Raw genomic sequence first — 27,072 nt, 5'->3', positions numbered from 1 at the left:
GGGAACCCTCGGCCGGCTGACCGTGGTAGGCGCCTTCTACACCCGGTCCCGTTAGCTGAACCCCCAACGGCCCGGTCGCCCCAAGCGTCCTCCCTTCCCTGCTTGGCCCGGGAAAAATGAGGTCTTACTGAGCCGGGCTCACAAAGCCGCTCGCCCGTGCAGTACGCCCCAGCCACCTCCGGCTGCAGTCACCGACCCCGCCGCCAGGGGGAGCCGACGCGGGGCGGGCGGGCCCGACGCACCCGGTGGGAGGGGGCGACGCGGCCGGGGCGGGGCGGGCCGGGGCGGGGCGGGGGCGGGGCTCCGAGTCTCCGGTCGGTCCGGGACAGACTGGCGGGCAGGCGGGCGCTGACGCCGCCGGGCCGGAGCGGGCCGCGCGGGATCGCGCGTAGGGGCCAGCGGCGCCGTCGGTCCCCGTCGGTGCTCCGTAGGTCTCCGAGCCGCCCCTGGTTCGGCCATGGCGGGCGCCAGGCCCGGAGTCCACGCGCTGCAGCTGGAGCCGCCCACCGTGGTGGAGACCCTGCGGCGCGGGAGTAAGTTCATCAAATGGGACGAGGTAAGTGCAGCGGTCCCCTGCTCGGCCCAGATCGGGGACTCCTTCACTCAGGCCCAGGCAGGTGCCGGGGACCCCCACTCCAGCTTCGCCTGACCACTGCGCCTCCTCATCCCAGCCTGTCTGGATTCCGGAAACTTGAGTCCCCAGGCGACCCGGTAATGAAGACTTTGTCCCCCCAACCCAGTTCCTCGGGTCTGGCAAATTGTCTCCACTCCTTGGCGCGGAGACTTTGAACCCCAGTAAATCTCACCCCCCTTTCCCTTCCCACTCCTCCCTGCTAGACCAATTCTGGTTCCCCTGTCCTGGCCTGGTCCTCAGACCCCTGACCGTCCTTGGGCTCCCGGGCCGGTTCAGGGCGTCCTATCCTGGGTGCGTACCCCTGGGACTCCCCGCTTCCCGCTGCGGCGGCCTGAGTAATCCGCTTCCATTCATCACTTCTTCACCCTCTCTCCTGGCACCCCTTTGCCCTGCTTCTGGATCCCAGCCCAGTCCCCTGGTCAGGTGGGCGCATCAAGTCACCCCCTAGTGGAGAATTTGCCCCCTAAGTTTTTCCACCCTGGGAACTTTACTCCCCCACTCCTTAGCCTTGGGACTTTGAACCCCAATAAATTCTAGCCCCTTTTCATTATTCCTGCCCCTGGTGCTTCCCAGATGCCCAGGCTCCCACCTGCAGCTCCCCATCCGGGTTCTGCGCCCCACCCACGTTTTCACACTGCCCCCTCCTCTGCCCCCTGGGCCCCTCCTTCCCCAGGGCCTCCATGGGCGGCCAGAGAGCTTCCTCGCTGTTCCTTCCCAGTGAGGCCACAGGCCTGGAAGACGCTGGGCTCCTTTCCGGCTGGGTGGGGCGGGAAGGCGTGGGAGCTCGGGGGGAGGGATTGGGGGGCGTGGCCTAAGCGGCAGGTGTGCTGGTGAAGGGGTGCTGGGTCTCCCAGGGGCCTAGGAGACCCCCCTCCCCCTAGGCCAGCCTGAAGGGAAAAGTTTCTCCTTTTCCTTCCAGTGTGATAAACCCAAATAAGGAAGTGGGAACAGGGAGAGGGCCCTGGGGGTGCGGTGGGGTGCTGACAGGACTTGGAGCTGGAGCGCAGAGGACCTGGGACATCTTTGAATGTCACACTCCTGGGGAGGGACCCAGAGAGGCCCTTGGAGCAGTACCCACAGACCTCCTCTGTCCTCACACTCCTGGGGGCCCACAGCCCCAGGACAGTGTTGGGAGTGCCCAAGAGAGGCTGACCTGGTGTCACCAAACTGGGGTGGGAGGAACATGCATCCTAATGGTTTGGGGTCCTCTGTCCCCTCATCCCCAGATCAACTGCTGTCCTTTGTCAGCAAAGCCTGCAATGGGTGGGGCTGGTGTAATTCCCATTATTCAGAAGGGGAAACTGAGGACTGGAAAGGGGTGGCAGAGCCAGGCCCCACTGTGGGTTGTGGCTGTGGCTAGGAGCTGGGAGCCCTGCAGGGGTCTTGGCTCCCAGCTTCCCAGGTCACTGGGCCCTGGAACTTCACTGCCAGCAAATCCTGGCTCCTCTTTGTGACCTTGAGCAAGCCCTCACCTCCCTGTGCCTCCGTTTCCTCTTGTGTAAAACGGGAATGACCACAGCATGTGCTCAAAGGCTTGCTGGGGGCAGAGTGGGCTTGGAGTTGGCCCAGAGGGGCAGTGAGAATGTAGCCCCTGTGTCCTCTCCAAGAGAGCTGCCCGCCAGACTGCAGCTCGGGCTGGGCGGGAGTCCTCCCGCTGCTGGGGAGTTTCTCCTGTGACCACCTGTCCCCTCCGCCCTGACTGATGCGAAGCCCGTGATGACACCTCCTGGCTGCTGGTCCTGAATCATATGAGGTGGCCCTGGGAGTGTGCCAGGGACTGGGCCCTCCTCAGAAAATGGGACCGATGTGCTCTTCCATGTCCCCCGCCAGGCTGCCTAGTCCTTTGGGGGAACTTGTGTTTTTGTAAGAAAGGGGTGAATCTGAAGGCTGTGGGGTGGCACATGGTGGACTCTGAGGCAGACTGAGGGGTGGCAGGCCAGGCATCGTGGGCCCCCAGGGATGCAGAGGAGCCTCAGGGTGAGATGTCTGAATCCCCTGCTTCCGCCCCACGAAGGTTTCAGAGCAGGCTCAACTGCAGGGCTAGGGTCCTGCTGTCGTGGAGCTCTGTGCCCTTCTGGGGACACCAATCCCAGGGCGGAGTTGGGGGAGGCGTCCCCAGCCAGTGGGTGGGATCTCAGGGGTGGAGAAAGAAGGACCGAGGAGGCAGGAGCTCAGAGCTTGCTCGGGAGCTGGAGAGAGGAAAGGGTAGCTAGTGGCCCATGTGACTGAATCTTAGGGGAAAGGAGGCGAGGCTGGGAGGGGCGTCAGGGCGAAACACTGAAAGCCACACGGAGGACCTTGGCTTTGCCCGGACGGCTGTAGCAGCCGTGGAGGGCCTGTGGGCTACAAGTGTCCTCTCAGCTCACCAGCAAAAGAATGGGGGGACAGCTAAGAGAAGCCCAGGGACTAAGCCCACCTCAGAACTCACTCCCTGACCCCTGTTGTTCTGTGCTGTCCCCAGGAAGCCTCCAGTCGTAACCTGGTGACCCTGCGGGTGGACCCCAATGGCTTCTTCTTATACTGGACGGGACCCAACATGGTGAGGGCAGATGCCGTTACAGCTCATTCAGGCCTAGGTCCCTGCAGAGACCCCAGCCCTGCGTGCCCCCCAGACCTCCTGCCCTGGGGGTGGGGCCAGCTGCTGACTGACCTCTCCCACAGCTGCCCAGACAGGAAGTGCTAAGGGTGGGTGCTGAGGCTGGGGCTACTGCTGGTGGCCACTCCCCAGCCTGGGTGGGGAGCTTGGGGGCTCCTGCTTTCTCGTCCTAGAGCTTCTCAGATCCACCCTGGCATCTGGTTTCCCCAGGAGGTGGACACACTGGACATCAGTTCCATCAGGGACACACGGACAGGCCGTTATGCTCGCCTCCCCAAAGTGAGTGCCCGGGGCCCAGGACTGAGGGGAGGAGGCCTAGGGGAACAGAATGCCCCTCTTCACCCTTGGCTCTCATTACTCAGGACCCCAAGATCCGGGAAGTGTTGGGCTTTGGGGGTCCTGATGCCCGGCTGGAGGAGAAGCTGATGACGGTGGTGGCGGGTCCAGACCCAGTAAACACCACGTTCTTGAACTTCATGGCTGTACAGGATGACACTGTCAAGGTGGGCCGGGCTGAGGACAGCCAGGGACTGCCTGCTCATTCGCTGAGTTGGTTGTTCCTGCTGTCGCTGCGGCATTCTGTGCTGTTCTCTGGTGGACTGAGCGTCAGGTCCCATCTGGGCTCGGCCTGTGGCTGGGCCGCCCCTCTGTCTATCGCTCACCTCCTCCCTCTGTGTGCCAACCCCCCAGGTCTGGTCGGAGGAGCTGTTCAAGCTGGCTATGAATATCCTGGCTCAGAATGCCTCCCGCAACACTTTCCTGCGGAAAGCGTGAGCCCCAGGCTACCCTGGAGGACACTGGGGGCAGAGGGTTCAGGTGGCTATTCATAGGGTGTAACCCCTGCCCCTGCCTCTCCAGATACACGAAGCTGAAGTTGCAGGTGAACCAAGATGGACGGATCCCTGTCAAGAAGTGAGTACCCTTTACCCCTCAGCATCTCTCATCCCGACATTGGTGACCTTTGCCTCCCACTGACCCCGAATCCTTCCACCCCTATCAGCATCCTGAAGATGTTCTCGGCGGACAAGAAGCGGGTAGAGACGGCGCTGGAGTCCTGTGGCCTCAATTTCAACCGGGTGCGTGGTGAGGGGGCAGGAGCAGATGGGGTGCTGCCGTGGGTCCCCACCGCTTTGGAGCTGGCTGCCCCTGGGTTCTCACCCCACACTCCTTGCCCCCAGAGTGAGTCCATACGGCCTGATGAATTTTCCTTGGAAATCTTCGAGCGGTTTCTGAATAAGTTGTGTCTGCGGCCGGACATTGACAAGATCCTGCTGGAGATGTGAGCATGGCGGGCCATCCTCCCGCCCCGAGCTCCCATGCCTGGCCTCTGCTTAGCATGCCTCTAGCCAGCGAGGAGAGGGTGGCGCTGTCAAGAGTGACCTCAGAGTGCCAGGGTGAGGGGGGAGACCCGCTGGCACCTCACGTGTGCTCTGTAGCCATGGTGGACAGCTGAGTGACAGCCCTTTGCCAGGGTTGATTTCATCTCGTGTGCGCTGCAGATGAGAACCGAGTGGCCCAGGTGGTTGTGGGACCTGTCAGCCCACACGGCAGGTGGGCTGAGATTAGCTCCAGGCTCTAGAAGTACTGAACACAGAGCAGCTTCCTGTGCCCTTAAAGACGCCAGTGCTAGGGCTGGGGTCCCAGCTCAGTGGTGGAGCACTTGCCTAGCAAGGGTGAGGTGCTGGGTTTGATTCTCAGCATCACATAAAAACAGTTAAATAAAATAAAGGGGGCTGGGGATACAGCTCAGCTGGAAGAGTGCTTGCCTTGCATGCACAAGGCCCTGGGTGCAATCCCCAGCACTGCAAAAAATAAATAAATAAATAAAGATTACATTCTTTTTAAGAAAAAAAAAAAAAGCCAGTGCTAGATCGTCTTTGCCCAGACAGCACTGAGTGGTCAGGGGCATGGATGGGGTCCAAAGGGGACGGCGGCCTGCCCAGTGGCCCAGTCTGTGGTGGTGGAGCCAGGTGCAGGCCTTCTAACTCCCTCTCCTGGGGAGGGCCTGGGGAGGGCCCGGTGCTGGGCCTTGACACTCCAGCCCAATCCGGCTTCTGCCCACCCTCTCCAGAGGTGCCAAGGGCAAGCCGTATCTGACGCTGGAGCAGCTCATGGACTTCATCAACCAAAAGCAGCGGGACCCAAGACTCAATGAAGTACTGTACCCTCCCCTGCGTGCCTCCCAGGCCCGGCTGCTCATCGAGAAGTATGAGCCTAACCAGCAGTTCCTGGAGCGCGGTGAGTGGTGGGAGGCGGGGGTGGCAGGGGGCGAGGGCCCTGCTGACCTGCTGATGCCCCCACCCCCCAGACCAGATGTCCATGGAAGGCTTCAGCCGCTACCTGGGAGGGGAGGAGAATGGCATCTTGCCGCTGGAAGCCCTGGACCTGAGTGCAGACATGACCCAGCCCCTGAGCTCCTACTTCATTAACTCCTCACACAACACGTACCTCACAGGTGAGCCCTGGGCAGGGGGGAGCGTGGCTCCTGGCCCTCTGCCCTCTGGCCCTGCACTGCCTCCCTCCTTAAAGTGCAGTGCTTTCAATCATTTGCTCACTGATCAGCCAGGGCTGGGGAGGCAGGGCACAGGATTGGGGTTCTCCCTGCGTGTGCCCCATTTGAGGACAGGAAGCTTTCCCAGGGAGGGGCTGTGGCCCTGCAGCTGTGAGGAACGGCCTCTGTGAAGGGCTGGGGCCGGAGACCACTTAGTTCAGAAGCAGAAAGGGCTGGGGTGGAGTTTCGTGGCAGGGCACTTGCCTGGCACGCGGTGGGGCCCTGGTTTCTATCCCCAGCACCACAAAAAAGAAGAAGCCAGAAAGGAGGCCAGGGAGGCGGGTGGGGCCTGGGCTGGGGCAGGTGCATGGCGAGGCCCCACCCGTGTGTGGACGGCTTTTGGGAGAGGGGGTTTTGGAGGGTAGGCGGCAGGGGAGGAGGGGATGTGACCTGTATGTCTGCAGAAGGCTGAGGCCAGGTGCTCGTAGACTTTGGTTGGAGGCGGGGAGGGGCCTGTGGTCCCTAGGCGGGAGGCGGTGATGCCATCTCGGGGCTGAGGCGGGCTGCTGCAGGGAGGGCAGGAGGCTTCCCGGAGCCGTGGTGTTGGATGGCGTGGTTCAGGCTGGTGGGGCGTGAGTGGTGGGAGTTCATCTCGGAGAGGGTCGGCTCTTGAACGGGGACCAGCCTGGCCACAAGCACTGGCGGATGCCTGCTCTGCCCACTCAGGGTGGACACCAGGGCGGGGGTGCAGGAGGCAGTGCTGGCTCCACAGTGAATCGAGGAGCGAGCAGGGGCTCTCCGGAGTGTTCCAGGGCTGGACCTGGCTGCTGTGGGGCCTGTGTCCCCAGCACGGCCTGGCTCTGTGTGGAGTGGGGTGACGAGGCACCAGGCTGGCGGGCAGCTGGGGTGACACGGCCTCACCCCCAGCGGGGCAGCTGGCGGGAACCTCGTCGGTGGAGATGTACCGCCAGGCACTGCTGTGGGGCTGCCGCTGCGTGGAGCTGGACGTGTGGAAGGGGCGGCCCCCCGAGGAGGAGCCCTTCATCACCCACGGTTTCACCATGACCACCGAGGTGCCGCTGCGGGACGTGCTCGAGGCCATCGCAGAGACCGCCTTCAAGACCTCTCCCTACCCTGTCATCCTGTCCTTCGAGAACCACGTGGACTCGTGAGTGGGCCCCTGGCCCTGTGGCCCAAGACACCTGTCCTGAGACTAATGTGCAGACCTCTGATGGGGACAGCCCTCCAGCGTGCTCTGGTGACCTCTCACCTGGGGACTTTACTTCCTCGCTGGCCTCTGCCCTGCCCTGCTGCAGCTACCCCAGGGCGCCTCTGACCTCTGACTTCTGACCTCACCACCAGGGCAAAGCAGCAGGCCAAGATGGCCGAATACTGCCGCTCCATCTTTGGGGATGCGCTGCTCATCGACCCCCTGGACAAGTACCCGGTATGGCGGCTGGAGCTGAGGTGGGACCTGGGGCGGGGAGGGTGCCTCAGCAGACTGACCTGTCTGTGCCTGGCCAGCTGGCGCCAGGCGTGCCCCTGCCCAGCCCCCAGGAGCTGATGGGCCGCATCCTGGTGAAGAACAAGAAGCGGCACCGGCCCAGCACCAGCGTCCCTGACAGCGCCGTGCGCAAGCGGCCGCTGGAGCAGAGCAACTCTGCCCTGAGCGAGAGCTCCGCCACCACGGAGCCCTCCTCACCCCAGCTGGGTAGGCCCGGCTTGACCTTGGACCCAGCCCTGAGCCTGACCTCCTCCTTTTGCCACTGGGCCCTTCATGGCACTGCTTCACCCTAGACCCCCAGCCCTGCTGGCACTCCAGCCCGGCCTCCTCGTGACCAGCCCGCACCAAGTCGGCTGGCACGGGACCTCTCACCCCAACCTGGGCACACAGCTCACCTGCCTGTGGCCTGGTTGGATTTGACCAACCAACTTCTGACCCCTCAGCCGTGGCCCCTCACAGAGCCAGGCCAGGGCTCTTAGTTCTGACCTCTGACCTCAGTGCACCACATCCCCGTGTTTGGGTGTGACTGACCCTCAGGCCCCGACCCTGTCCTGTGACCCACCCATTGGCCTTTGCCTGTCATCACTGAGGCCCCGCTCCATCTGACCCCTGACTGCTCACCTCACAGCCCCAGGCTGGCTTTGGCTCTGGTCGACCCTGACTGCCGCCCTACCATGTCATCCCTCCACCCCCGCCATAAAGGCCATGGAGCCCCCAATCCTGACTTCCCACCTCCCCAAGCCACCTGCCTACCTGCCGTATGTGACTCCAAACTTAACCTTTGACCCGTAAACCATCTGCCTTTAAAACCAGCAAAGCCTGCCCTCTGCCCTCTCCCCAGGCCACACTGTCCTAAAAGTGCCACGCACTGGGCACAGCCCTTGGCTTTCCTGAGCATCAGTGCGGTTCTGTCCTTTGACCCCTGGACCCTTGTGGCCCTGCTCTCTGCAGGGTCCCCCAGCTCTGACAGCTGCCCAGGCCTGAGTAATGGGGAGGAGGTGGGACTGGAGAAGCCCAGCCTGGAGCCCCAGAAGTCTCTGGGTGAAGAGGGCCCGAACCGGGGCCCTGATGTTCTTGGACCTGTGGACCGTGAGGATGAGGAGGAAGAGGAGGAAGAGGAGGAATCTGCAGACCCTAAAAAGCCCACCACAGATGAGGTCAGACCCCCTGGTGGGCAGGACAGGGTTACACATATCCCCTTCTCAAGTTGGCCAAGTCCCCACTGTCCAACATGGTGCTGGGTACTGGGTGTGGGGTACACCTGACTGGACACCCTCCTAGTGAGTGGGTGGGGTGGGCTGTGGTGTTCATTCAGTGTACAGTTACGTCCTGAGCCGGGCATGGTGGTGCATGCCTGCAATCCCAGCAACTCCAGAGGCTGAGACAGGAGGATTGCAAGTTGGAGACTGGTCTGGGCAACTTAGCAAGACCCTCAATGACTTAACAAGACCCTGCCTCAAAGTAGACAATACAAAGAAGTGGGAATACAACTGTTCCCAAATTCAATTCCCAGTACCCCTACCCTTTGAAGATGGGCCAGGGAGTGCTGTCCATATAGCCCGTCACTTAGAGTGCCTGCCTCGCAAGTGCAAGGCCCGGGTTCCAGTCCCCAGCACTGTGGGGTTGTGGAAATTACAAACAAATGAAACCAAAGATGGGCCAGGGAGGGGTGAGACGGGGTGGGACTGTGGGGAAGGGAGCCCCCCTGGGGGGGAGGTTGGGGTGGGCAGACCTGAGGACAAGGGAACAACAGGTACCTGGGCTGGGCTTTGGTTCAGGAGGGGCCAGTGCAGGCTGAGGAGAGTCAGGAGGAGTGGAGGTGACAGTCAGCCTGGCTGTTTTGGGAGACCATATCTGAGAGGACCCAGAGTGGGCTGGTGTGCGCAGAGCTCTGTCAAAGCCGCTGTTCGAGAGTGGGTGGCAAGGTGGTGACTGGGAACTGGTGGTTGATAGCTGGACCGAGGGTTCCAGTTTCTGGGGGTCAGGAGAAGGGGAGGGGCGGGAGCGGTTGCGGAGTGAAGGAGGGGTCCCAGGCATGCTGCCAGGCCTGGAAGAGGCCCAGGACCTTGCAGAGGACTGGGCTCCAGGTGGGGGCAGGTCAGCACCTCCTTCATGGGAGGCGAGCGAGGGGCTTGCACTGTTGACTTGGGGCTTGGGGTTGGCAGGGCACGGCCAGCAGCGAGGTCAACGCCACTGAGGAGATGTCGACACTGGTCAACTACGTTGAGCCTGTCAAGTTCAAGTCCTTCGAGGCGGCTCGAAGTGAGTGGGCCCGTGACAGCTGGGAGCTGGTCCCCCCAGGCCCTGCCAGGCCTGACACCACTCCTCTGCCACCCCAGAAAGGAACAAGTGCTTTGAGATGTCGTCGTTTGTGGAGACCAAGGCCATGGAGCAGCTGACCAAGAGCCCCATGGAGTTCGTGGAGTATCCTCCTGAGGCGTGACGGCGGCCAGGGCGGAGGCTCGCAGCCACTCCGCGCGCCACACAGGGTCCTGCCGAGCAACTGGGGGCGCAGGCGAGACTGAGAACCTGAGCCAGGCGGGTAGCACGGCTTTGACGGGGCTGGGACTCCCAGGAGCGTGGGCTGGTGGCAGGAGGGGAGGCGTGTGGTGTGGGCACCAGGACCCGCTGCTTCCCTGACTGCCAATCTCAGATACAACAAGCAGCAGCTCAGCCGCATCTACCCCAAGGGCACCCGCGTGGACTCCTCCAACTACATGCCCCAGCTCTTCTGGAACGTGGGCTGCCAGCTTGTTGCTCTCAACTTCCAGACCCTGGGTGAGCCCTGACCTGCCTTGACCCTGACCCATGCTGCCCAGGGTCAGGCGAGTCTTGCCTGAGAGGACCCGGGCCCAATCTAATCCAAGGTGGCAGAACCAAACCCAGACCTCGACCGACCCCAGCCAGACCTTGACTGACCCTCGACCCCTTACTGCCTGAATTTGGACCCTGTGATACCATTTGATCCCACCTAACTAATCACCCAGCCTGCTGACTGACCCTGTCCATGTCACACAGATGTGCCGATGCAGCTCAATGCAGGCGTGTTCGAGTACAATGGGCGCAGCGGGTACCTGCTCAAGCCGGAGTTCATGCGGAGGCCGGACAAGTCCTTTGACCCCTTCACTGAGGTCATCGTGGATGGCATTGTGGCCAACGCCTTGCGGGTCAAGGTGGGGCTACAGAGGGCTCGGGCCGTGGGTGTCGAGGCGCGGGACTCTCAGCAAACGCCTCACCCTTTTGGCCCACCTGCCCCAGGTGATCTCGGGGCAGTTCCTGTCTGACAGGAAGGTGGGCATCTACGTGGAGGTGGATATGTTTGGTCTCCCTGTTGATACCCGGCGCAAGTACCGCACGCGGACATCTCAGGGGAACTCATTCAACCCCGTGTGGGATGAGGAGCCCTTTGACTTCCCCAAGGTGAGCACGTCTGCACCCGCCCCGGCTCCGGCAGCTCCAGCCCAGACCCACTGGCTCTCAGGTGGCCTCCAGCACGCGGGTGGCGAGGGAGGGTGTTGAGCGACCTCCCAGGCCCTGTGTGTCCAGAGCACGCGTGGGTCCTCTGCCTGCTTCCGGGTGACAGATGGAAAGGTGAGGTGGGGAAGCAAGAGCCAGCAGGAGCTCACAGCCGCCATCTTCAGGCAGGAAGCTCTTGCCCAAGACCTAACCCCAGCTCAGTGCCCTCCCGCCTGCCTGGCTCCCCGGCTGGGGAAGGCAGAGACAGGCAGACCCGTGCCAGACTGCAGCTCACTAGTTTCCAGGCTGGTGACGACTTGCCTGTCCTGTGGTGGCCTGAGGGAGTCTGTGTGCCTATACTTTTGGTTCAGGGCCGTGAGGGCCACTGGTCACCACTGGGCCAGGCCATGGAGATGCGTGGTTAGGTTGGCCGGCTGGTCCAAGGATCTGCTCAGAGTGTCGGGCCTTAGTCACGCATGGTGGCCCCGTGACTCAGCCAAGTCTGGCCCACAGGTGGTGCTGCCCACGCTGGCGTCACTCCGCATTGCAGCCTTTGAGGAGGGCGGCAGATTCGTGGGGCACCGGATTCTGCCTGTCTCTGCCATCCGCTCAGGTGAGCCATGATGGGTCTGGGCAGGATGGGGGTATCACGTGGGGGACCTGGCCAGGCCCCGCTGACCCCACCCTTCTGCCCCCAGGGTACCACTATGTCTGCCTGCGGAACGAGGCCAACCAGCCGCTGTGCCTGCCAGCCCTGCTCGTCTACACTGAGGCCTCCGACTACATCCCGGACGACCACCAGGGTGAGCCGGAGGGGGAGCACCAGGGTGAGCCGGAGGGGGAGCACGGCCCCAGGCGCAGGCTCCCACCCTGCTGGGACCAGAGCTGGTGGGAGCGGCCTGACCCCAGGGGCCCTTCTCTTCTGCCTCTCCAGACTACGCAGAGGCCCTGATCAACCCCATCAAGCATGTCAGCCTGATGGACCAGCGGGCCAAGCAGCTGGCCGCCCTCATCGGGGAGAGCGAGGTGAGCCCGGCGGTTGGGAGCAGGTGGCGAGGTGGGCCGGCTCAGGCGCCTGCTGACGCTGGGACCAGTGCGCAGGGTTGCTGTGGGTGGGTGGGCTGGCGAGGGCTGACTGGCCACCGCTCTGGTGGAGCCGGCCCCGCAGCATCAGGCTTGCCACTATTTTTTTTCTGGTGCTGGGGATGGAACCCAGGAGCAAGCACTCTGCCACTAAGTAGCACCCCAGTCCCAGCTGGGGATCTTAGGAGATAGAAGCATCCAAGAGGACTTTGAGTCAGACTGGACTGGGATTTCTCCTATTCCAGGTGGGGTCAAAGCTGGGGGCACCGGGTTCCTGACTAGCTGGGCACATGGCACATGCATGTAATCTCAGTGACTCAGGAGGCTGAGGCAGGAGGATCGCAAGTTTGAGGCCAGCCTCAACAATCTTAAGGAGACCCAGTCTCAAAATAAAAAATAAAAGAACCTGGGGATATAGCTTAATGGTAAAGCACCCCTGTACCAAAAAAAGAAAGAAAGAAAAGGGTTCCTGGCTAATTCACCAGGGCAGTTTGAGGCCACAGAGGCCTTAAAATCGTGGGGCCTGTGAGCCTGGAGGAGGCGGTGGCTTCAGTGGGGAGGGGTCGGGCGCAGAGGTTTAGCCGCAGGCCCAGAGCCATTCCCCGGGGACCTGCGGTGGGTGGGAAGAGATGACTGCAATTAGGCTTTCGCGGAGCTGTTAGCGGGAGAGGCTGGTGCCCACTCTGTGGTCATTTCCTTCACTGATTTAATCAGGAGCTAAGCAGAGAGCCAGGGCCTGGGCCAGGGTGGAGGGATTCAGAGAGCGAGGATTCCTGGCAGGGCCAGGCCTTTCCAGAATCATCTGGGAGTTCCTGAGCACAGGCAGCAGGCCAGACATCACCCTGTCCTGCTCCCTAGGTGGACAGGGCCTTAGAGGGGTTTGCTTTGTCCACTTTATTCTCAACTGCAAACAGATCTGGAGTCTAGTGACCAAATGGGCTAAGGGAGCTGCAGGGGTATCGGGAGTCCTGGGAGACTGCTGAACGGAAGGGCCTTTCTGGAAACAGTGTCCTGCCTTCTGCCCTCCAGGCTCAGGCTGGCCCAGAGGCCTGCCAGGAGAGCCAGTCTCAGCAGCCAGGGGCCCATCTACCCCCAAACCCCACACCTAGCCCACTGGAGGGATCCCCCCGTCGACCCCCGGGCCCCGCCACCGCCGCGACCAGCACCTGCCTCAGCAGCCCAGGTAAGGAGCCCGGGGCCGGGGGTGAGCTGGGGCAGCAGCCCCCCGCCCGCCCTGCAGCCTCTCACGCGGGCCTCTGTTCTCCAGGACAGCGGGACGATCTCATTGCCAGCATCCTCTCAGGTAGGGAGGCGTGCCTTGGGCGCAGGGCCACCTGGCGGGCGCCTTCCTGGCCCAGCCCATCCGCCACCCTGCCCACGTGCGCTCTGGTTCCCAGAGGTGGCGCCCACTCCGCTGGAGGAGCTCCGAGGCCACAAGGCTCTGGTGAAGCTCCAGAGCCGGCAGGAGCGGGACCTGCGGGAGCTGCACAAGAAGCACCAGCGGAAGGCTGAGGCCCTCACCCGCCGCCTGCTCGACGGTCTGGCGCAGGCCCGGGCCGAAAGCAGGTGCCAGCGCCCTCCCAGCATCCCGTGAGTCTCCAGCAGACTGCCGCCCGAGCCTGCGTGTGGGCAGGAGTATGGGGTGCGCTCGTGATTTCCGCACCGGGTGGGCATGCGGGGAGCAAAGGGCTACACCTTGACCCCAAGAAAGGCAGCTGGGCTTCCCGCGCCAGGTCCGGGTCATTGCCCTGGGGTGACGCCTCTGTGAAGTCCCCCCAGGGAGTGTTGCCACAGCAGGCTCCTCCTCCTGGGGTGGCGTCTGCTGTCGCCTGCCCTCCTGTGCATGGACTCAGCATCATCACCCAGAAGGTTCTCCCTACAGGGGTGGGGCCCCTGAGGTGGAGGACGTGAAGGAAGAGGAGGAGGAGGCCAAGAGGTATCGAGAGTTCCAGAACAGGCAGGTGCAAAGCTTGCTGGAGCTGAGGGAGGCCCAGGCAGACGCAGAGGCTGAGCGGAGGCTGGAGCACCTGAGACAGGTGAGGGGCTGTGGTGGCCGGGGAGAGCCTGCCTTCTGGACTACTCTGGTGTCAGCCCTGCGGTGCCCATTGTGCGCTGCTCCCCAGGCTCAGCAGCGGCTCAGGGAGATCGTCCTGGATGCCCACGCAACTCAGTTCAAAAGGCTGAAGGAGACGAACGAAAGGTAAGGCGGGGATCTCGGGTGTGTGTGCCAGGGACTCCTGGCACCAGACGGAGGACGGGACCCTGACCCTGCCACTGACCCCTCCCCTTCACCACGGGCTTCCCCAGGGAGAAGAAGGAGCTGCAGAAGATCCTGGACAGGAAGCGCCACAACAGTATCTCTGAGGCCAAGACAAGAGAGAAACATAAGAAAGAAGTGTAAGAGTGTTGGGGACAGGCGTCATTTGGGTTCTTGGGAAGGTGGGACAGTGCGTAGACCCTGAGTCCATCCTGCCTCCCTCCCCTGCAGGGAACTAACAGAGATTAACCGTCGGCACATCACTGAGTCCGTCAACTCCATCCGTCGGGTGAGTGTGATCCCAGCGGCTCGGAAGCTGGGCAGGAGGATCACAGGTTCAAAGCCAGCCTCAGCAACTTAGCGAGGCCCTAAACAAGTCAGCGAGATCCTATCTCAAAATAAAAAAAAATAAACAGGGCTGGGGATGTGGCTCAGTGGTTAAGTGCCCCTGGGTTCAATCCCTGGAACCAAAAAAAAAGAGAACTCCATCTCCTCAGTGCCTGGCCTGGAGGGGCACTGCCCTCGAAGGGCCAGTAGAACCACCTACGGGCCCAACAGCCCCCGGTGCCTGTTTCATGCCCGAGGACAACTGTCTGCAGCAGTGTCGGCTTTGGAATCCTCACCTGGTCATGCCTGGCCTGAGCCCCAGGGCCTGAACCTCCCTTGGGGTCCCTCAGCTGAGTCCTTGCCCACCCAACAGCTGGAGGAGGCCCAGAAGCAGCGACAGGACCGCCTGGTGGCTGGACAGCAGCAGGTCTTGCAGCAACTGGCAGAAGAGGAGCCCAAGGTAAGACCCTGGAGCAGGCTGGTGGGAGGTGCTTGGTGGCCTAGCCTCCCTGTGACACCTGTCTTCCTATAGCTGCTGGCCCAGCTGACCCAAGAGTGTCAGGAGCAGCGGGCGAGGCTGCCTCAGGAGATCCGACGGAGCCTGCTGGGCGAGACACCGGAGGGGCTGAGGGACGGGCCCCTGGTGGCCTGTGCCAGCAATGGCCACGCACCTGGGAGCAGTGGGCACCTATCTGGAGCTGACTCGGAGAGCCAGGAGGAAAATACACAGCTCTGACCTGGCTGTGCGAGAGGTGGCCACAGGGCCAGGGGGGCACTGGGCGGAGGGCAGGAGGTGAAGACACTAATGCTTTTTGGGTTTTTTAACTTTTTATCTTTAGAAATTATATTTTTTTAAACCCAGGGCAAGCGCCCCACACTAACTCACTCCTTTTGCCTTTCTGGGGCCCCATGAATCCCCAGCCCCTCCTTCCTAACCTCAGTCCTAGGGAAGGGCCTGGGCTGGGCCTTGCTCCCTGGGACACCCACACCCCAGGCGGGCATCTTCCCCTCACTTCCCAGGGAGCACTGGGCGCAGCCCAGAGCTCTGGGGAGCAGGGGTCACGTTCTTTCTCTATTCTTTGGGGATTTTTTTACATGAATAAAAGTGGATTTCAGGGAGCCCGCGTGCGGTGTGGTTGAGGACTTTGGGCTCTAGGTCCAGCTCTGCCACTTCCTTGCCTTGGGTCCCGGGTTTCCGCATCTACACAGTGGTCTGTGGGGTAGTGGTCAGGCCCGTGTCAAAAGCTGGTGGGCTTGAACTTGCTGCCACAGGAGGCTCTGGTTGCCCCAGGCCTTCCTGCCTCTGTGCCCTGTGAGCCCTGGGCTGGAGTCCTGGCTCCCCCACCCTTGCTTCCCTCCCTCCCGACTCTCCCTGTCCCCACTTCTCAGAGGTACAGGCTCCTTAAGGAAGCCTTCATGCCCGCTTCTGGTGCCTGATAGGACCCAAGTGCCCACCACCCTCCCAGAGCTGCTCCAGGGTCCACGCAGGCAGCTGATGGGGGGATGAACCAGCCTGGTGGAGCTGGACTTTCACAGATAGGCGGGTAGGGGGCCTGCCTCTGACCCCTGGAGGTCGGAAGCTGACAGCCCCTGACATTGCAAGGACTGGGACACCATGTGACCCCCTCATCCCTGTGAGGAAGATGTTCTACCTGTTTTACAGATGAAGAAACTGAGGCCCTGAGCGGAAGCCAGGTGATGCCTGGCCACAACTAAGTGGAGATGTCCTGACCTGGAGGCAGGGAGGGTCCAGACCCTCTGGCAGACTCTTCGCTAGCCTGGAGGACCTGCTCCGTGCCCCTGACCAGCGTCAAGCAGCAGACACCCCACAGCGAGGCTGTGAGGCTGAGGGCCGGCCCGCCTGGCACCTCTTCAAGGCCTCTCCCAGCTTCCTGGCGCTTCCCGGCTGGCGAGGAAGGCAGTCTCTTATCTGGGCTTATCTCCTGCCAACTGAGTGTTTGCTTTGCTTTGTTTCTGCTGCAGCCTCCTGCACACAGATGGGGTGGGAGCCCTAGCAGCCTGGCAGCCAAAGGAGGGCCTTCCCAGGGCTGGGACCTCTGCCCTGGGTCCTTCCTCGGTGGACCTAAGCGTCCCTCCTCCTGTTCCCCGAGTCGGCTGGCTCTCTGTATTCCCATCCTGGCCCAGCTGCTGGCAGCCTGCCCCCGTCTTCCTGGCTGGCAGCCTCCACTTACCCAACACTCTATATGGGTCCTGAGTCCTCAAATCTCCCTGGTGTGTCACTGGAGCCCTTCAGAAGCCTGGCCTCTGCTGCTCCCTCATCCTTGGAGGGTCCCCTCATCCTCTGCCCTCCATGACAGTTCCGACTTCAGCCCACCCCCTCTGGTTCCAGGAGCCTCCAAGAGCCGGGCTGTGGCAAAGTTCACCTGCACCCAGCGCAAAGCACTGGCCTGGCTACAGGGGCGCCAATAAACCTTTTGGAACAGAGCTCCAAGCCCTGCTCCAGGTCCCCGTGAGAAGCTTCTTGATTCCCTAGTGATCGCGCCGCTCCCGCCCTGACCGCTCTGCCAAGTCCCCGAGCAGCGCTGGCCTCAGGCCGGCCACACAGTAGCTGATCGCAAGGACTGACCCAAATAGGAACAAATGACCCCTCTCTGGGGAGCCGCAGCATGGTTTACGGAGTGCAGAATTCCAGCGGGCGGCCGGGCTGCGGCTCCCAATTACCATTCTAGAGATAAGCGCCTGGCAGTCTTGGGGCCCGTCTCTCGACACCGCCCGGAGGTCGAACAGCCCTGGCTCCACTTAGTGCCTTGATCCCTTCCCGGTATTTGTCCCTGGATGTCACCCAAACAAAACGGGGACATTTTTTCAAAATGTCAGTGATAGAACCATCCCGGTCCGTGCAGCCCCAAGTGACGGCAGAGGAGACGCGGCGGCACAGGCGTGGGCTTTATTAGCACGTGTGCCGCGAGCGTGGGCCCACAGCTTCCACAGTGCGGAGAAAAAGGCCCTGGCGAAGTAAAGGTTAAAGCCGGGATCGCCCCTCGGCCAGGGGCTGCCCAACGCCGGCGGGCGGGGCGGCTTCCGGCGGCTGTGGGCGGGAAAACTTCAAAACTTCCGATGGACCTTCCCCCCGAGGCCCGCAGGCGCACCGCCTCCCAGCCCCAGGGACAGAGCGATTCTCTGCACAGGCCTGCGGAGACTTCCGCCCACACCCGAGATGGTCGCCAACGGCGACAGGAATAGGTGGAGTTTCCGGAATGTGGGGCCGAAGATCACTGGGAGGGGGCGGAGCCTCCTCTCCCCAAGTTCCGATCCCACCAGGACTGGATGACGCGCGTCCAGCTGGAGCTCTGCCGCAGCTGCGACGCAGTGCCCGCGCTCCTCGGGCGAGGAAGTCCCTGGGGGTGGAGGAGGAAAAGAGTTAAATGATTAGCTAGCTTACCCTGGCGGCTCAAGTCAACACCTCCATTTCCGGAACCCAGTGTAGATGAGATCCCGGGAGATGTAAAAGACCACGGCCTCCAGCATGCCGTGGACCAAATGGTCAGGGAACCACGGAGGACGCTTAGGCCCTCAGGAATGGGGACTGGCTAGAGCCCAGAAACTCCGTCCTGGGGGCTGGGGAAACGCCTAGGCCGCCAAATGGAAGAGCCAGAGACCTAGCACCTAGAAGATAGGACCGCGATTCAAGAATTGACATGTGCAGGGCGCGGTGACGCATGCCCTTAATCCCAGCGACTCGTGAAGCTGAAGCAGGAGGATTGGAAGTTCTAGACCAGCCTCACTCACTTAGCCAGACCCTGTCTCGAAAAAAAGGGCGGGGACTGGGAATGTAGCTCGGTGGTTAAGGGGCCCTTGGGTTCAATTCCCACTACCCCCCAAATTTTTTTTGAAGAAGTGTCTCCAAAGTTGGGGCTGAAGAATCCTGATACCCGAAAGAGGCCGTCCAGGAACACAGATACTAGCGGACCAGTGACTTGGGGAACCCAGGAGCTTTTCCCCGGAGCAGGTTTAGACTACAGATCCTGGGATACTCTGGGACTCAGAAGAAATGGCAAACGGTGGGCTAGGGGGAGTCCTGAGACTACATGCCCCGGCATGCCCCGGACACGGGAGAACCTGGCGGGTAGGAGGAGACCTGAGACTACATGCCCCGGCATGCCCCAGGACACGGGAGAACCTGGCGGGTAGGAGACCTGGGACTACAGATCCCGGCATGCCCCGGGACACGGGAGAACCTGGCGGGTAGGAGACCTGGGACTACAGATCCCGGCATGCCCCGGGACACGGGAGAACCTGGCGGGTAGGAGAGGACCTGGGACTACAGATCCCGGCATGCCTCGGGACACGGGAGAACCTGGCGGGTAGGAGGGAACCTGGGACTACAGATCCCTGTATGCCCCGGGACACGGAAGGAACGGGCGGGCAGTAGGCGGCCTGGGACTACCCGGCACCGCATGCCGCAGGGCCCTAGCTCACCTTGAACGAGCCCTCGAACTCGTCGCTCATCCTTCGGAGCTCGCGGCCATAGCGCTGTGCAGCCCAGAGATTGGGGGGCGCGGAGCGCGAGCGGCCGCGGAAGGGACTGGGCTCCTCCTCCACCCCTTCATCCAAGTCGGTCTCTGCCGGGTACGAGCTGTGGCGACTCCGGGTCTCCGAAGCCCCAGCGTCTGCAGAAAGGGTCAGCAGGTTGGGCGACGTGAATCCCAGCTCCTCTGCGTCCCCCGTGCTGCCACACCCTCGCATTAGATTAGTTCTCTCCTGTGTAAATGGAGGGAAACTCGGGGGCTCTTGTGGGAAATCGAGTTAACTTCTCACTAGTCCCGCACACCTTTGGTGCGTGCCAATAAGAGATAGGCCGTTAAGCGTATTAAATGATTTTCCACTGTGCTTGGAACTAAATATAGGAAACAGTGGTTGTAATTACTAGGGATAGGGAGGCGTCCTGGCCAAGATCTGAGGGGTCCCTGGAGATCAGGAACCTGGCAGCGACACTTCTGCGTCCCTCACCGCACCTGCTTTGGAGAAAATGTCCAGAACGTTGACTCTTTCAGGTGACCTTTATGGGACACTTACCAGGTGTTAGGTCTTGGGCATTCCCTCGTTATCCTCCTAATCACCCTAAGAGGTGAATATTGCCGCTGCCTCCATTTTACGGATGAGAAAACTGGAGCTTAGAGAAGACTTATAAGCCCTGAGGCTTGAAGTCCTTAAGTTTGGTGGAATCCAGAGTCCACTGGGAAGGACCTCATTCCTTGTCCAACCACTTTTAACTCTGCTTCCTCACCCTCATGTGGGTGTAATCCTAGCCTTTACTCCCAGCAGCTGTAAGAGGGGCTCATCAAATAAGAGTGTGGAAGTGCTGTGAACTGGGAGCACTGTGGGTCAGTAGGATCTCTGCTGTGAGTCTGATCTGCACACTGTGTGCCGCTACTGCCAACTCTATCCCGCTGCTCACACCAACCAAGACCTAGAAGCACTCCCAGGAGCAGAAAACCCAGAGCCAAGACAGCCTGGGGCACACACGTGGCATTCACAGCCAAAGATGTCTGCCAGGAAGTCTTTGGAGGAGGGAAGATTTAGGGCAGGTGTGGAAGCCGGGATCTAGCAAACAGAACATCTCCCTGCCTCAGACCTAACCTGCAGGGCCGCTGAGGATCCCAGCTCCAGACATGTGACAGATGAGAAAGCCAGGAAAGGAGGGAGAGGGCTGGATCCAGAAAGGCCCACCCTGAAGTCAGGCAAGGGCACCTCAAACCCTCAGAGCCAAATGGCAGTGGGTACAGGCAGCTACATCAGGAATCAACTGAGGATTGGGGCCGGAGCACCAGGAACAGAAAACCCCCCAATAAAGAGTGGGCCCGTCTGCAGAGCGATTTCCATTTCCATGGGGCTGGGGCAGCGGAGCAGGGATCCATAAGCTTCATGGGTTCAACCAGGACCACATTCCTGCTCTGGGACCTTGAGCCCACTGGAGCCTCAGTGTACTTCTCTGTGAAATGGGGGCAGTCCTGTCTCCTAGGACCACTGTGAGAACAAAGGAGACCAGGAAAACATCCTGCCGTGCCCTTACACATTCCCAGGGAGGCAGATACCAGATCCTTCCTATTTTATAGATGAAGAAGCGGAGACACTCAGAGGTTAGAAACTTGCCTGAGTCACAGTGGCATATACCCTGCCTGCCACCAAATGTTCAGGAAATGTCAGCTGGTGTCTTCTAGTTCTGAGAACTCAAATTTGACATGTGCATGTCACCTGAGTGACTTTCAGGTGAGCAGTCTAGGCAGTCCCTCACCCAGGAATCAGGACCAACAAGAGCAACACTGGAGTGTAGCTCAATAGTAGAGTGCTTTTCTAGCACACTGGAGGCCCTCGGCTGAATCTCCAGCATCACAAGCAACAAAAGACAAGCATAAGAGCACCGGCCAGGTCAGGCTGGATGTTTCCAATGTGTGAACTCATTTAGTTCTCATTACGCACTAACAGGTTCCTTGTGGTCGACATTTTACAGAGGGGAAAAATAAGACATAGAGGGCGAGTGACTTAAGGTCACACAGTTAAGTGGCAGGGATGGAGTCAGCCTCTCTAGGAGGCTGAGGCAGGAGCATTGCAAATTTGAGGCCAGCCTCAGCAACTTAACAAGGCCTTAAGGACTCATTGAGACCCTGTCTCAGAATAAAACAAAGGGCTGGGGATGTGGCTTAGTGGTTAAGTGCCCCTGGGTTTAATTCCAGGTACCCAAACGAAAAGACAATCCAAAGCCTATATTATGGGGTGGAAGACTGTCACCAAAGCCATGGATTTGGTAATATCAAGTTTTGCCATCATCAAAATTATACTCATTTGTGCCAAACGAATTATTATTTTGCAGTACTGGGGATTAAATCCAGGAATGCTCTACCACTGAATTATATCCCCAGTCCTTTATTTATTTTTATTTTGAGACACGGTCTCACTAGGTTGTGTAGGGTCTTACTAAATTGCTGAGGCTGTCCTCAAACTTGTGATCCTCCTGCCTCAGCCTCCTGAGTCGGTGGGACTATAGGTATGCCTCACCACACCTCGCTGGTAAACCAAAAGTATCTTTCTATTTACTGGTGAGGGGAGGGACAAAAAATTTTCTGTGAACTCCCTGGGGTAAGAGGTCAGGCGTGGCCTAAGCCAATTTCCCTTCTTGGGGAAGGGAGTGCCGGAGCCTGGGTGGATGTACAGGCCTGCCCATTCAAGCCATCCTCCTAGAGTCTGGCCGGAGGCTGGGATAGGGAGTGGGAGGGGCTGTGGCCTAGCAACTCACCTCTAGCTTGAAGCTTCTGGGTAGGTAGGTGGACCCAATACCTCTGCTTCTGGCTGCCACAGGCACCCAGGCACACTGTTAGGACAGTGGTGTCACGACGCTTTGCCACCAGGCGGGGTGGGCCTGGATCCCATCTCTAGGACGTGTGGGCCTCTGGGAGGCCTGTGCCCTGCCCCACCCAAACAGTGGCCTCCACAAGCCATTTCAGTCCCGCAGCCCTTGAGGGCTTGCAGAGTGTGCCCCTACCCTGCTCAGGGGCCATGAAATCAGAAAGCTCTAAGGCGGGATTGGCATTTTATGTCAAGGGCTAGGAAGCAAATAGTTCAGGTTTGGTGACAACATGGTCTCTGGGATGGTTACTCACCTTTGTGCTCACAGCTTGCAAGAAGCCATAGCCATATGAAGCTGAATGTACATTGCTATGTTCTACTAAAACTTTATCTGGGGACACTGAAAATTGAATTTCATATAAAATTTCCCCTGTTATAAAGTACTGTTCTCTGCATTTTTGTCAACTATACAATAAAGTAAAAAATCACCAGATGTGGTGCCATAGGCCTATAATCCCAGCAACTCGGGAGGCTGAGGCAGGAAGATGGCAAGGTTGAAGGTAGCCTCAACAATTTAGCCAGACTTGGTCTCAAAATAAAAAAGGACTGGGGATGTGGCTCAGTGGTAAAATGCCCTGGTTCAATCACCGGTACCAAAATAAAGTAAAAACCACTCTCAAGGCTGGACAAAATGGCGTGTGCCTATAGTCCCAGCTACCTGGGAGGCTGAGGTATGAGGATCATTTGAGCCCAGGAGTTTGAGGCCAACCTGAACAACACAGACGCCATCGAAAACAAAAAGCATCCAAACGCCCCAGGCGTAGCAGCTGCACCTCCAGCTTTAAGCTCTCCATCTGCCACTCGTGGGAACCCGGGACCTAGCCCTTGACTGGGGCTCGCCAGCCCCTGCTCTAAGCCCAGCCACAGCCACCTTCTGCCCTAACCCTCCAGTGGCTCCCTACAGAAGGTCTTTATTGAACAAAGAGCAAGCACGACCTCCAAGGCTCCTACATCCTGACTCTAACCTGTACTTCACCCTGCCCAGTGGAAGGCTCGGGCCACACTTCTCTGCAGGGTTACTGGCACTTGTGGGTCTTTTGTGGGAAATCACTTGCCTTTAAGCCACTGAACTTTCAAACAAGCAGAAGCATTTAAACTGGGTGTGGTGTCACATGCTTGCAGTCCCAGCTCCTCCAAGGCTGAGGCAGGAGGATTGAAAGTTCAGGGCCAGGGCTGGGGTTGGGGCTCAGTGGTACAGCACTTGCCTAGCATGTGCGAGGCACTGGATCGTCCTCAGCACCTCACAGAATAAATAAAGTTGAAAAGAAAGTTCAAGGCCAGCCTGGGCAAATTTAACTGGATCCTGTCTCGAACCAAATCAAAATATATAGTCGGGCGTGGTGCACACACCTGTAATCCCAGCAACTTGGGAGGCTGAGGCAGAAGAATCCCAAATTCAAGGCCAGCCTCAGCAACTTAGTGACACCCTGCCTCAAAACAAAATACAAAGAGCTGTGTTGGGGGCTGGGGAGATAGCTTAGTCGGTACAGTGCTTGCCTTGCAAGCACAAGGCCCTGGGATTGATCCCCAGCACCCCCCCCCAAAAAAAAAAAAAAAAAAAAAGCTGTGGATATAACTCAGTGGCAGTGTCCTTGGGTTCAGTCCTAGGACCTAAAAGAATTTTTTAAAAAGGGGCAGAGGACTGGGGATGGAGCTCTGTGGTTCAGTACTGGAAAAATAAAAATAAAAATTCTGGTTCTGGGCCAGGGGTGCAGCTCAGTGGAAGAGCAGGTACCTAGCAGAAGTGAGGAGCCCAAGAACCACCACCAAAGAAAGAAAAGGAGTAAAGAGGCTGTCCCCTCTGATGGCAGCAGCTTCCTCCCCGCAGCTGGGTATCCCTCCGTTCCGACTGCAGCACACCATCCACTTGCCCTCCTCACCAAATGGCGCCGAGTTCCTCTGCCCTGGCCTGCTTCTGCCACCTCTCCTGTTTCTGTCAGTCCACAGGACCAGGTGGCCCTTCCCACCTGGGACCTCTGGCCTCCCAGCCTTCCTGTTCCTTGCCTCCTGCTTCTCCCATGATCTTGACCCACCCTTCCCCAGACTCTCACTCAGTGGGCATAACAGAGACCCTATCACCTCCACCCCAGCTTCTCACCAGGCTGGCCACCACCTCTACCCTTGGTGACTCCCTTGGTACCAGGACTCTGGTGAGCTGAGACCACCCAGGGCCTGCTCCTCTCCTTGAGGCTGGACCACTTACATCCACACCCACCATTCCCTCCTGGATGCCCCCTCCAGCCCGCAGCCCTGCAGGCCCACCCAACACTGCCCTAGTCAAGTTGCTGCCACTCCCACCGGCAGCCTTAGAAACGCTACCTGGTGCCTCAAAGCAGCTCTAGACGACTCCAGAGTGCACCTGCTTCTTTATTTTTTTCCTTTTCACAGCGTTGGGGATGGAACCCAGGGCCTTGCAGCTGCTAACCACACCCCCAACCAGAGCTGGCTACTTCTCCTGATGTTCTTTGATGCCCACGTGGGACCATGCCACCTCTACCCAAAGACTTCGCTAAGGGGCTATGTGCACAGCTCTCGCCTGGCACATGCGAGGCCTGGGCTCCACCCATAGCCACGGCAAAATCAGGACTTATGGATTTTCACTCCAAGTCCTCACACTGGCTTCTAAGGACCTGTGCAGGCTGGACAGGGCCTCAGCTACCCTTCTCTACCTCTCCCAGGCAGCACACTGACCTGAGGCCGTCTCAGCCTTGGAGCCTCCCCATTTGCTCTTCCCTGTGTCTGGAAAGTTCTTCCCACAGACGAAGGAGTGGCTTCCCCTGCCTCCAGCCAGACCTCCATGTGGCTTCTTCCCTAACTAGCCAATGACCCCGCCAGCCCCCAGGACTGTGACTCCCTTTGCTCTATTTTGTGCACACCATCTTCTAATGCGTTCAGTGTTTGAGGCCCCATCTCCCCCACGGCTCCCCCACGGCGGGAGAATGCAAAGAAGGCTGAGCACACAGGCCAAGGATGGCGTGTCCACTGCTGCCCAGCAACTGGAGCAGCACATGGCACATACTATGTCCTCACCTTCAGGCAGAAGTGAGCACTGACGCTGGGGAGGGACAGCCACGTAGGGGAGGAGGACGGGTTGGGGTAGAGATCAGAAAAACAGCAAATGGGAGATTTTGATGTTAAAGCAAGTGTGTCAGGCACAGCTGGGAGCAGCTGGGAGCCTTCTCACTCCTGGACATGGGAAGAGGGCCATTCAACTACAGTGGGCCATGATGGCCACGACCTGACTTTGCTTTCAAAAGATCCCTGGTTGTTCCAGGTACCATGTCCAGTACCAGGCACCAGGGAGATGCAGACTACTGAGAGATGCCCAGGCCCTCCCAGTCCTTCCATCTTGACCTGATGTTCCCGACTTCCATACTGGTCCCATTGCCTGGGAGGGCTGTCTTCCACTTGGGATCACCTGCCCTTTCACTGTGCGAGGGCAGCCCCCTGTGGGTAAGCCCCAGGGTGGGAAAGCACATTCCTAGCTGGTTCAAGGCTCTGTCCCAGGGAAAGCTGGCCTCCTGTGGCAGGCATCAAGCAGTCGTCCAACCCACCACCTACCTACTTAGGTAATACCAAGAACGAGTATTACCTTAGAAGAATCACTTCCCTTTCTGGATCACTACTTGCATCTCACTGATTTCTGGTCCCTGTCCCACAATATCAGATGCCCTTTTTGAGCATTTACAAAATAATCAAGTGCCTCCGACACATTCCTGCCAATTAACCCAACAGTCCTACGATGGTGGAGATTGTTGGGCTTGCAGAAGGGGAAACCGAGGCGCTCAGAGGTTAGGGACTCCTCCAAAGCTTTCAGTGAGTGTGGGTGCAGCTGGAGTGTAAGGAGTGACTGGGCTGAAGGCAAAGTGGACAGGCAGGTGGTGACAGCAGTGAGGAACCTACCTCCATGGTGGCTGCTGCTGGTTGCCTGCCCCTGCTGGTGACTGGTGTCCCCGGGGAGGCCTGGAACCAAGCGGCAGCCTGGTGGTTGATACTTGCAGGGGCCTGGCCGGTCCCCTGTGGGGCTGGGGCCCAGGCCCCTCTCTGCAGAGCTGGAGTCTTCCTGCTCACTCGGCTCAAACTCTGGGATCTGGAACATGCTCTGGGCTGTGGGGACAAGATGACAGGTAGTCAGGGAGCAACTGGTGAAATGGTGGCCGGGGGGAAGACGAGGGACAGGTGCCCCGGGCTCCCTCTACTACCCTAGCTCACCTAGGTCCGCCCGTCCTCCTAGGCCCTCATTTATCTACTGCATCTGGTCCCGCAGGGAGCTCAGGCGGTTGCCCAGGACCTAAATATTCCCTCAGGGCCCTGGTGCTGCGGGGCAGCCCCAGACCCCTACCTAGGCCCCGCCCCACCCCGCCCCGCCCCGCCCCGCCGGTGATTTGGCGCACAGGTCTCACCCCAAGCCCGATCTCGAGGCCCCTGACCCGGGCCCGCCACCTCCCTCCAGTACTGAAAGTGCCCGGCCCCGGTTTCCTGGGTAACGGGAACTGTCACCGACCTGGTCCAATCAGCTCTCGGAATGAATCCTGGGTGCGCCTGGGGGCGGGGCCACGCCAGACCGGGCCCCACCCCTGCCGCTGACCTGCCGGTCTCCACAGCCTTTCTCCCGGGTCCTTCCTTCGTCTCCGGATGCCCCACTCCGACTTCCGCGCGCCTCGGGCGTGTGTGGAAGCGATGAGAGCTTCTCTGGAGTCCCATTTGGAACCTGGAGACCCGCTTCTGCGGACGAATCCTTCAGCCCCTCTGGGCCTTCATTTCCCCCGTGTAAAATGAAGATAATGACACCTCCCTCGGGGGCTGGTGAAAATTTTGTAAACAGAGTGGTGATTACTGTGGGTGAAAGCACTTTGTAAAACGGTAATTGACGCTCAGCCGTCGGATGCAATTATTACTGCTGTCACTGCTCCGCCTGGACCGGGTGACCCGGTCGGGAAGTCTCGCTCCCTCCTCCTCCTCCCGGGCGTGGAAGCCCTCGCGCTGCCCGCATCAGGGGCTCCTCCCAGCGCCATCTCCGGAGCACTAAAGATAAGAGGGCGCCTCCTCTCTGGCAGGATGAGGGCGCGGGAGAAGCGACAGGGGCCCCTGGGAAAGCGAGCCGTGGGGCTTTCGAAGCTCTGCGTCTGGCAGGCAGCGCGCAGGCAGCCAGCCAGGTGAGCGGGCCGGTGCGTGGGGCTGGCGGGCCTGCCGGGAGCATCCAGGCCCTGCGGGTTGGCGCTCAGGGGGCGGGGCCCGGCGCCATCTTGGCTGTGGGCGGAAGTTTCCTTCAGAGACTCAGTGAGGGGAAGCGGTTGTCGCCCCCAGCCGGGCAGCGTGATCCCAGTTTGAGAATAGGGGATTTAAGTGTGGGAACGGG

The 27,072-nt window shown here is 60.0% G+C and overlaps 2 protein-coding genes across 6 annotated transcripts; one reads left to right on the top strand and one right to left on the bottom strand.

The window, feature by feature from the left end:
* The first annotated feature begins 309 nt into the window (after nt 1-309).
* PLCB3 (phospholipase C beta 3) lies at nt 310-16,825 on the top strand. Of its 3 annotated transcripts, XM_079102122.1 has the most exons (32): nt 310-556; nt 3,096-3,173; nt 3,441-3,509; nt 3,593-3,733; nt 3,921-4,000; nt 4,089-4,142; nt 4,231-4,306; nt 4,409-4,509; nt 5,302-5,468; nt 5,539-5,685; nt 6,649-6,889; nt 7,084-7,168; nt 7,246-7,432; nt 8,177-8,382; nt 9,391-9,487; nt 9,565-9,649; nt 9,879-10,003; nt 10,244-10,398; nt 10,484-10,645; nt 11,195-11,294; nt 11,380-11,484; nt 11,616-11,707; nt 12,794-12,947; nt 13,032-13,067; nt 13,162-13,354; nt 13,647-13,800; nt 13,888-13,964; nt 14,072-14,161; nt 14,253-14,310; nt 14,722-14,808; nt 14,881-15,100; nt 16,012-16,825. In XM_079102122.1, the coding sequence occupies exons 1-31, from the start codon at nt 458-460 to the stop codon at nt 15,082-15,084; spliced, it is 3,705 nt and encodes a 1,234-aa protein (XP_078958248.1). In that variant the 5' UTR covers nt 310-457; the 3' UTR covers nt 15,085-15,100; nt 16,012-16,825. The 3 variants fall into 3 exon arrangements, with proteins under 3 accessions (XP_078958248.1, XP_078958249.1, XP_078958247.1); XM_079102123.1 differs by lacking the exon at nt 16,012-16,825 and having other exon boundaries at nt 13,162-13,330; nt 14,881-15,467; XM_079102121.1 differs by lacking the exon at nt 16,012-16,825 and having other exon boundaries at nt 14,881-15,467.
* A 415-nt stretch (nt 16,826-17,240) lies between these two features.
* Nucleotides 17,241-26,853, bottom strand: BAD (BCL2 associated agonist of cell death). Of its 3 annotated transcripts, none has more exons than XM_079102127.1 (4): nt 26,218-26,853; nt 25,617-25,820; nt 18,789-18,979; nt 17,241-17,707 (listed from the first exon to the last, which is right to left on the bottom strand). In XM_079102127.1, exons 2-4 carry the CDS (start codon nt 25,810-25,812, stop codon nt 17,582-17,584), a joined length of 513 nt encoding a protein of 170 aa, XP_078958253.1. In that variant the 5' UTR covers nt 25,813-25,820; nt 26,218-26,853; the 3' UTR covers nt 17,241-17,581. The 3 variants fall into 3 exon arrangements, with proteins under 3 accessions (XP_078958253.1, XP_078958251.1, XP_078958252.1); XM_079102125.1 differs by lacking the exon at nt 26,218-26,853 and adding an exon at nt 26,117-26,196; XM_079102126.1 differs by lacking the exon at nt 26,218-26,853 and adding an exon at nt 25,926-26,076.
* Nucleotides 26,854-27,072: the final 219 nt, after the last annotated feature.

The sequence above is a fragment of the Sciurus vulgaris genome, assembly GCF_902686455.1.
Source record: "Sciurus vulgaris genome assembly, chromosome: 11".
NCBI lineage: Eukaryota > Metazoa > Chordata > Mammalia > Rodentia > Sciuridae > Sciurus > Sciurus vulgaris.
The sequence above is the reverse complement of the archived record's forward strand: the minus strand, read 5'-3'. Positions and strand labels throughout refer to the sequence as shown.